Below are 10,693 nucleotides of genomic sequence, written 5' to 3'. Positions count from 1 at the left end.
CTAATATATTTATCCAACCTATATTTATGTGCATCCCTCTTGTTTTTTGTTTTTTTTGCCGTGCTTATGCTTATAATAATTGAATTATGGTCCGAGATCCCACGCTGACCGTATTTAACCTGTTCAATCTCAAACGAACCTTTATTATTAGGCTACTTTCACACCTGCGTTCAGGTGTCCGCTCGTGAGCTCCGTTTGAAGGGGCTCACAAGCGGCACCGAACGCAGCCGTCCGGCCCTAATGCATTCTGAGTGGAGGCGGATCCACTGAGAATGCATCCGCCTGCCAGCGCTCAGCCTCCGCTCCGCTCAGTGAGCAGACACCTGAACGCTGCTTGCAGCGTTCGGGTGTCCGCCTGGCCGTGCGGAGGCGAGCGGATCCGTCCAGACTTATAATGGAAGTCAATGGGGACGGATCCGCTTGAAGATGACACCATATGGCTCAATCTTCAAGCGGATCCGTTCCCCATTGACTTTCAATGTAAAGTCTGAACGGATCCGCTCAGGCTACTTTCACACTTAGAAATTTTTCTAAGTTATAATGCAGACGGATCCGTTCTGAACGGATGCAAACGTCTGCATTATAGGAGCGGATCCGTCTGATGAAACATCAGACAGATCCGCTCCGAACGCTAGTGTGAAAGTAGCCTTAGTGAACACTAAATCAATCCTTGATAGACTCCTATAAGTCTATCAGTTTAGGGTGCATTACCCTCCAAATATCAATCCATCCCATTTCCTCTGTGATATTTTTTAACTTAGATCCTGTGCTAAACATTTGAACATTACCGGCTCTGCATCTATCTATTTTACTATCCAAAACATTATTGAAATCACCCATTACTAAAAGTGGTTTATCTCCTACCTTAAGCACAAAATCGTGAATTTTTAATAAAACATCTATTTTAAAAGGGAGGCGGTATATAAATGTTTGCTATTATCCATGGTCTTCCTTCCAGTAAACACTCAATCAGGACATATCGACCTTCTTCATCTATCTCTTTTTTCCCTATTTTAATGTCTATGTCACGATGTACTAATATACTCACCGCTCTAGCATATGATGAATAGACTGAGTGAAAAGAGTGCTGTATCCACGGACTAGACAGCCCATTTATTGTTTCACCTATCAAATGTGTCTCTTGTAGGCAGACTATAGCAGGTAAAAATCTGTGAATTGCGGCAAAAACTGCCACTCTTTTACACCCCTACTCAGTCCCCTAATATTCCACGAGATAATTTTCATAAAGACCTGTTTATACCTCTAGCTATTTCCAGAATGTAGTTGGAGGGGCCCCGGGGGGAGAGAGAGGGAGGGAGAAGCAGAGAAAAAAAAAAAAACTTCAGTGTTGGTTCTCTAACTTAGCGGTTCACCCTCCCAGCCAACCCCCAGCCCACTTATCCCTCAGCTCCTTATCTTTTCTTTAATCCATACTTCCACCCCTTCCACTGTATCAAAAACCCAATGTTTATTCTCCCATTCAATCCTTAATTTAGCAGGAAACAGCATCGAATATTTCACGTTATACAAATGCAATTTTTTTTTCACATCAATAAACCGATTTCTTTCCTTTACCGTCTCTTTTGCATAATCATGGAATAACATTACAGTTGTACCCAAATATTCTAACTTCCCTTTTTACCTTGACCTACGCAATATCTCCTCCTCATCCCTAACAGATAATAAGTTGAATATTATAGGTCGCGGTCTCATACCAGGTAGCGGCGGTTTTTTCGGGATTCTATATGCCCGTTCTACAAAGTTCTTATAATCCGAGACGTCCTGGCCCAGTTTGTGCATCAACCAAGTTTGTAAAAAAGTTCAGGGATCTTGTCCCTCTGCACCCTCTGGGATCCCAAGACATCTCAGATTTGCCCTTCTGGATCCATTTTCTAAATCGGGAAGTCTATTTTTAAGATCCCTATTTTCTTCCTTTAGGGAATTTCTTTCTTTAATTGTTATCTGTAAGAGGTCCTCAGAGCCAGATGCTCTTTTGTCAATTTCTATCAGCCTTTTTTTTTATATTTTTGCACATCCGCTCGGAGGAACCCCACCGACTCCCTAATATTTCCAGTCTGGAGAGAGAGGTCCTGTATTGCCAAGTTACATTTTTTTTATTTCTTGGAATATATCTTGCAAGCTAAGAACCTGTTCCTCTTTAGCTGAAGCATTCTCCTCCAACTCCTTTCACTGTTTACTACCGCTCTCCCCAGACTGGAAACCAATCTCCGATGCCCTAAGGGCAGAATTTCCCTTTAGAATAGACTCCTCCTCTTCGCCTACCACTACATCCCCTTTTTTTTTTGGGAGAACTAATTTGACCACGCATGTTAGTCAAAAGTAGTTGTTTTGTTCTTTCTGTTTTTTTTTACCATTGGGGAGATTGAGGTATTTAACTAAACTTGCCCCTTACCCCTTTTTCCCACCCCCTGTCTAGCCATCCGTAGTTTTTCCCCACACCCTCTCCTCCTCCGCTTTCCCCTCCTTACAGCCCCTCAAACTTCTATCAAATAAAACGTCCAGAAAAAAAAGTCGTATAGAGCCAAGACCACAGCACATTAATCCAATCTTCAAAAGATAATCATCTGCTACAGTGGTTACTAGAACCATACGTTCAATGATAACCCATCTCTATCTAGTCCGTTATAATATAAAAAGCTTGATGGAAGATTGCGTTATTTTAGAGCTCATGCTCAATCTATTGCGCAGTCGATTGGTGGCCTGAAAGTCATTAACAATAACTCGGTTGTTTTAGAAGGTTTGATGAGTACATTTGAGCCATCCGTTCATCCAATCATTTCGTGTTCAGCCATATGTCCACAGCTCAAACCGTTAATACCATAAAGTCAATAGCAGTCGCTCAATTGGCTCAGTTTCATTTGCAAAGTTAGTTGGATTAGTTCAAGCCCTCAAGTCATCTAGCCATCCACTGTTTACAATATATATGTCCTATAACAAAGCTATCCTGCTCTTGATATTCACAGCAGGAATAATTAATATGGGGATAATAGGGATCAATAGGGCTCAGTTAATTTGCAGTATTCCTCAGGTTAGTTCAACCCCTCGGTTCATCCAGTCGCTTCGCTTTGAACCATATACCCCATATCAAACTCCAGCAGTTGTAGGGTTAGCAACTCAAACTGTTAGTGTCACACAAACCGTAACAATCATTACCAATCGCTTTTCATAGCTCTGCTAGTGTAAAAAGTCCTCCACCTCCACTCCACAGACCTTCGGGGGAGGGGGGCACCACACAGATCACAGATATATGCCTTTAGGATCCTTTCCGTGGCCCCCTTTCAAGAATCCCCAACTTGCTCCCTCTCTCCACTGTCGTCCCGGACCACCAAACAGCAAGCAACGGACCTCAAAGGTCTCCAAACAAAAGGAGGGGCAATAGACCTCTCACATCTCATTCTCTGAAGAGGAAAGGAAGGGGGGGGGGCGAGGCAACCAACGAGTCAGCCCGGCCTTCTCTCAGTCCAGCCCAGCGATCAGCTCCAATTCCGCCGCCCACACACCACAGCATGCCCAGCAAAGCCAGGGCAGTCGGACGACAAGCGGCGGCAAGGAAGGTCAATAGTATGAGCCAGACGATCGGATGTTAATCGGCAGTAAGACCAGCAGTTTCCACGGCATGTCCAGGCAGCAGGCGGGGTAGAAGGGGAGTCAGCACAGTGGCAGGGGAGCTTTGCCGGGGACACAGCTTCTCATCAGGCTGGGAGCTCCATGGCTGGGAGGGAGGTGCAAAGTAGAGGAAAATCTGCTTCCTAACTGTCTCACAGGCACTCAGAAGCAGCCCCAGGATAATGGAGGACATTACAGAGAAGTGCTGACCTATATTTTTGTGAATGAAGCACTTGTGCTCATCTATAACCTTCCTATGTAGCAGTGCAGTCTGCTTGTCTGTGTGTCTCCCTAGCTCCACTCCCTCCCCTGTCCGTAGACTTGCATGTGTAATATCATCCTGCTACTTAAATTATTCATCATGGATGGATAGGGGGGGAGAAGACATTTTTCAAAGAAAAAAGCAATTACCAGGGTGAATGAGGGAGTCAGTAAACAGCTGATAACAGGAGATTTTGCTGATTTTGTCCATAAGTATAAAACAGCTGAAAGGATATTGCCTGTAACCACAGTATTGTTTCACATCAGACTTTATTGTATATTACATAGTGATATATTCACTAAATTAAATTATAATACAATTCAGAGGCACCAACATTGCATGATAAAATGAGACTTCCCCAGTTATTTCCCAGTCCATGTTAAAATGATAGAATCCTTGGATTTCGATGTAAACAGGATCTCCTCCGTGTACGTTTAACTGGTAGTTCACAAATGAAATATGCACTCATGGACAGTCTCATCTATCCTTTGTAAGTTGGTATTGAGCTGTAAAGCTTATGTAGACAGTCTCATCTCTCCACAATGTCTTTTGCTTTGCTGGTGCTTTGATTGAAAAGGAGGAAGCATGAGCCAAAGACAAGATGCGAAGGTGAGGTTGCCCAGGCATTACATATTCACACAATGTTCATGGAAAAACTGTGAATCACTACACGTAGTACTATAAAGTATACACTTTCACGACAAATGAAGCACAGAGACTAGTGCAACCATGAAATCAATGTGACATTAAATTATTTTTTTACCTTTTCAGCATATCCATGTAAAGCGGACAATGTGCATTTTCCATTTGGCAGAAGTTAAAAAAAAGTGTTTCATCTGGGGCATCTTGCACACATATGTACACTTATAATTTACACAGTCATCCATTTCACACAGATATCTTAAACATATTCCGTAAATGTATAAAACTTTATATCATTTGGCAGGCTTTTGGCCTATATTTTGTAGGAGGAGACAAAGACCTGTGCCAATGAAGATCATGGTGTGTAAGGCGGAGGCTTCTCATCTGGTGGGAAATACGGTGGAGAGTAGCGTGGGGGAGCAGTGGATGGCCACATGAAACTGGGACCAGAATGTGAGGTTGAGTTGGGATCATCAGATAAGCCAGAGGGTGTAGAAGCCGGAAAGACAGTGGAATGCTGTAGAACAAACACGTGCATCATGATACATGGCAACAGACGTTTTGTTACTCTAGTAAAGCATTCCTCTAGTGAAAAAAAGTTACCCAGTGCACCTACACTATTAGTTACACTACTTTTGTAAAGCGAAACCTCTTGTGCTAAACTAGAGCAGCTGAACTTTATTTGGGGTTAATCAGAGGCACTTTAAATGATGGCAGGTGTATGCCGACTCCTATTTAACATGATTTTGAATGTGATTGCTTAATTCTGAACACAGCTACATCGCCAGTTATAAGAGGGTGTGCACACTTATGCAACCACATTATTTTAGTTTTTTTGTTTTCTTCCCTCCACCTAAAAGATTTCAGTTTGTTTTTCAATTGGAGTTGTACAGTTTATAGGTCACATTAAAGGTGGAAATAGTTCTGAAGTGATTTATCTTTGTCTCATTTATTTTATATCACAGAAACCTGACATTTTAACAGGAGTGTGTAGACTTTTTATATTATATATATATATATATATATATATATATATATATATATATATACACACATACACACATCTTTGCTTTATGCTCCTGCTTCTCAGCATAATAGACACACAGTGCAGAAGAGATGAATGTTACCCCTCCACTAGTTTCAGAAAATGGATTTCCAATCTGCCTGCTAATTAATGAAAGTCTCATCATCATCAGGTCCAGATTATATTTCCATACCTGTAAGTCATAGGCAGTGTAAGGTGGCAGGTGTGGAGTGCTGTGATAGTAGGTATTATAGGACGGCACTGGTGGTCTTGTGTTGTATTGTACAGTAGGACGTGGGGTCTCCACAATACAACTAATGGCAGGAATAGCAGGATTCTGTAAACATAATTATATAATAACTTAATACCAAAGAAATAGACAGACATCTATGTTAAAATTAATGTTATGTTATGTTAATAATATGTTTAAAAAGGGAAGAAGAAAAACCAGGCACTCCTTATCTGGATTTTGAGTTAAAATGTACAGATATCTTTATTATACTTTTCCAAATAAAATGAAGATTAAAATATAAAATATAGAGCTACTGCTTCTTTTTATGAACACTGGCTGGTGGAGGTAATTTCTTGTCAGACAGCACTCCAAGACTTGGGTGAATAAAGACATCACGTTTTTTCAAGTCTTTGAGTATTTATTTTGGGGGCCCACCGTACGGATACATTCAAATATAATAAATAATCTAACAATATATATATATGACACAAGGTTACGTCACCCTAAAGTCAACATTAAGTCCACGAGGTTTCAAAGTTTGCAGTTTGAAAATCCAGTATAGTTCCCGTCACTTCAGTGTCAGTGACCTGGTCTCCATGCCACGACGGGGGGGGGGTGAGAGGTCACTGACACTGAAGCGACGGGAACTATACTGGATTTTCAAACTGCAAACTTTGAAACCTCGTGGACTTAATGTTGACTTTAGGGTAACGTAACCTTGTGTCAGTGGGATTCTTGACTTTTATTTGAGAATGTGTAAGTCAAGATTGTGCTCTTTACTTACTCCTTTTTTCATTTTGTTTCAGATTACCTTAATGGAGATCATTGTCTTAATCGAGAGGACATCGCCCAGCATGAAATCTCTATGCGATCTACATATATTGTTTGTGTCTATATAATATCTATTTTTTTGTGTGGATTTCTCCCTATATCCATTTTTATGACAAAATATGACTAGGGGGTTCGAGACCTATATATATATTAATGTCCAGTTTTTGGAATAATGTGGCGTTTTTATATGGGTCAGAGGGAGATATGGGAGGATGTTGGGTGGGAGAGCAGGGGACATGCGACATGAGAATGTCCCGGTCCCTTGGTCCGCATAGGCCCATGTACTCAGAAATGACTGCGGGTGCCAGTGTGTAACACCCACATCCCCACTGCCCCCGTCTATAACTGTTGGAAGCGGAGACGTAGTGACCAGAGCCTGGGTCTGGATTGGCCTGAGGATCTGGCCGCAGTCCCCATTTTCCATGTGTTTACTGATCCTTCACACCACGCAACAGCACGGTTACCATGGTCACATAGTGACAACATTGGTCTCTGATCTCCCGGTCATGCGCAGTAGTTTGCTGCGACTGTAGTGGATACAGGAACCACTGGCGCGCGCATGCGCGGGATTTGGAGAGAAGCCGCGAATCTTGGAAGCATCCCAGCATTGACATAGTATACTGTGCGCATGCACGGGATGTTACGGTCTCGCGGTCCACTGACGTACACTGGCGCTTGCGTAGTACGCACTAGAGGACGCCAATATCGGATCGCATCATGGGATTTCATAGTGTGGGTTTGTCCCTCTTTTAATTTATAATTGATTAATATTTTTTTGCACAGCTGCACCATATATGAGAATTAACACTAATTATGTATGTAACACTGATATGAATGTACGATTTATAGTTTACTCGTATATATGCATACTATGTGGACATTATGATAGTCCACATATATTAAGACACTGTAACATTTTTAAAAGAATCATGTTTTTTACTGTTTTTTTACTCTTGTTCACTGAATATGTTCCTAATGAGCAATCATGTTATTGTAATAAGTTTCACCTATATAATGTGTTGAGAGCACTGTGTTCACTAGCTTGACAAAGGCTCCATTGAGAGGGCTGAAATGCTGCGTTGCGTGTGGGTGTGAATAAAACATCACCTATTTTCTATCACAAGACCGGAGTGCTGCCCATTTTTCTATCTTCTTTATCTACATTACTCCTTGTCCAGGAGCATTTGGGATTTGCACCTGGCACATCAACAGAGTGCTGCTGATTACTTTTTTTTACTTTTTTTGTATATATATATATATATATATATATATATATATATATAAAATGAAAAAATTCCACAGCACATCCAAGGCGTAAAAAAGTAGAAAACGGCTTTATTCACCAGACCCGCAACGTTTCGATCCGCTCACTGGGATCTTTCTCAAGCAGTGACATAGTAGGTAGTGCAATGTGTATATTTATACAGCTTTACATGATTAGGTGATCATCAAATCAATTACATTGGTCAAATTCAATCATCTCAAAATATCAGTATAGACTCAATATCAATATATTTGTGCAATCCATTCATAGTACAATACAGTGTAATCATGTGGCATCAATGCCACTTTATAAGATCAGCATAAACAATGAAAACATATCATCTTATCATAATTGTGATTAAAGACATGTGTGAAGGTCTTAATAATGACCTAGAGTGTACAGGTGTACCTTAAAAACATTGATGCGGCAGGTCCTTGGAGCAGGCGATGGGGATGGTCCGCATGGATCTCGGCGTACTCATCATTATAATGCGCATGTCAAAGGACCTTGCTAAAGTTCCAGGTCATGTGATCGCGCATTGATCCGATCATTGTATTGCGCATGTCACAGGACCTTACGGAATGTCTAAGACATGAAACCGTGCGTCCGATCACGTGATCACAAGCATGGATGGCCACGTCATCGGAGACATTGCGATGTTTCAAGCGTTCCACAGACCATGGTGCGCATACATTAAAGATGTCATGGCAACCAATCACATGGGATCATCAACAAACAACAGCATAATATGGCTAAACCCAGTGCCATCCTGTAATTGGCAAAAGCAACAGTCAGAGTGTCGGTACTGTAAGAATGGGACAGTGGTGGACCTGAGAGGTATAAATTGGTGACTACTTACACGGTAGTACCGTAGTATTAGAAAGGGGATATGGTATATATAAAGCGAAAGTACCGCAAGACTCCAAACAAATATAGAGAAGTCGCACAGGATTGTTATTAAAGTGCCCCCTAGTCTTACGAGGAGTCCAACTAATGTGGCACGTGTTATTCACACATGACCACAAGTTAGAATATCGCCTCTGTCCGCGAACGGCCATTCCTGGACGTCCAGCAGGACAGACAAGGAATCATCCTCTAGATTACGGGGGAAAAAATAATTAAAAGGCAAGCACTAGAGCCCCTGATGTCACCAACCCCTCAGATACATACTAATTTCAATAGAATTTTTTACAAGGCAGTCCAGACATCAGACTATGATATGCGAATCACATGTAAGTAACACTATAGAGACACCATATTAATGCTATGCATAGCAATTCCCATGCGAGTGGTGTAGAAAGTGAGGACAAATTTATGGCTCACGTAACAAAGATGGTTCCCCAAGCTAATGTATTACATAAAAAAATCATGGTGTATAAAAAGAGTACCAAAAAAGGATTATGGGAGCATATAACATAAGTTTATTGATGCAATTGCTAAGGCACCATCTTAATCTAGTTGACCAGTATTCCACCGCCCACTCCAAAAACGGGCCCAATCCTCATCGTGATTCTAGAAATAAGTGAAAAGAAACAAAAGATAAGAAAATACATAAAATCACCCTGTTGATAAACAGGGGGCACTATCAAATACACTTCCATAGTGGAGCAAGCAAGCAAAACCCAAAAACGGCCCACTCAGGACAGCAGCCAGGGCCTATAGTCTACATTTAACCCTTGAGGTCTTAATGTATTTAATCTGGCAATCCAGCGAATCTCACATTTCTTAAGTAATGTATGTCTATTGCCACCCCCGCGGGGAGTGGGGACATGATCTATTAGTATACACCTAAGATCCCTTTCTTTGTGGCCCATGTCAGTAAAGTGTTTTGGAACTGGAAGGTCCAAACGTTTTTTGCGAATGGTGTATCTGTGTTGGTTAATTGAGGAGAAGTCAGGTGGACACACAGCTGATAGTCCTACTGAATAGACTGTTAGAATTTGTATTATGGCAAGAAAAAAGCAGCTAAGTAAAGAAAAACGAGTGGCCATCATTACTTTAAGAAATGAAGGTCAGTCAGCCGAAAAATTGGGAAAACTTTGAAAGTAAGGGCTATTTGAACATGAAGGAGAGTGATGGGGTGCTGCGCCAGATGACCTGGCCTCCACAGTCACCGGACCTGAACCCAATCGAGATGGTTTGGGGTGAGCTGGACCGCAGAGTGAAGGCAAAAGAGCCAACAAGTGCTAAGCATCTCTGGGAACTCCTTCAAGACTGTTGGAAGACCATTTCAGGGGACTTCCTCTTGAAGCTCATCAAGAAAATGCCAAGAGTTTAATCAAAGCAAAAGGTGGCTACTTTGAAGAAGAACCTAGAATATTACAAATTTTCAGTTGTTTCACACTTGTTTGTTATGTATATAATTCCACATGTGTTAATTCATAGTTTTGATGCCTTCATAGTCATGAAAATAAAGAAAACTCTTTGAATGAGAAGATGTGTCCAAACTTTTGGTCTGTACTGTATATATATATATATATATATATATATATATATATATATACACACACACACACACACACACACACATACACATACACACACACACACACACATACACATACACACACACAGGTGAAACTCCAAAAATTAGGATATCGTGCAAAGTTCATTTATTTAAGTAATGCAACTTAAATTGTGAAACTAATATATGACATAGACTCATTACATGCAAACTGAGATATTTCAAGCCTTTATTTGTTATAATTTGAAAGATTATGGCTTACAGCCTATAAAAACCCCAAAGTCACAATTTTGAGGTACCCTTTGCTCAGGGGGTATGGACTAATTAGCTGACTAGAGTGTGACACT

The 10,693-nt window shown here is 41.1% G+C and overlaps 1 protein-coding gene across 3 annotated transcripts in view; it reads right to left on the bottom strand.

The window, feature by feature from the left end:
* Positions 1-4,151: 4,151 nt before the first annotated feature.
* Positions 4,152-10,693, bottom strand: part of TMEM255A (transmembrane protein 255A) — a 123,497-nt gene continuing 116,955 nt past the window's right edge. For all 3 annotated transcript variants that reach the window (XM_040405793.1, XM_040405794.1, XM_040405795.1), the window contains 2 exons: positions 5,749-5,892; positions 4,152-5,048 (listed from right to left, as the gene is read on the bottom strand). In XM_040405793.1, the coding sequence (XP_040261727.1) occupies positions 4,887-5,048; positions 5,749-5,892 (306 nt within the window). In that variant the 3' untranslated portion in view covers positions 4,152-4,886. The remainder of the gene's footprint in view (positions 5,049-5,748; positions 5,893-10,693) is intronic.

Source organism: Bufo bufo, chromosome 8 (genome assembly GCF_905171765.1).
Source record: "Bufo bufo chromosome 8, aBufBuf1.1, whole genome shotgun sequence".
Classification (NCBI taxonomy): domain Eukaryota; kingdom Metazoa; phylum Chordata; class Amphibia; order Anura; family Bufonidae; genus Bufo; species Bufo bufo.
Note: the sequence above shows the minus strand (reverse complement) of the source record. Positions and strands in the feature narration are given on the sequence as shown.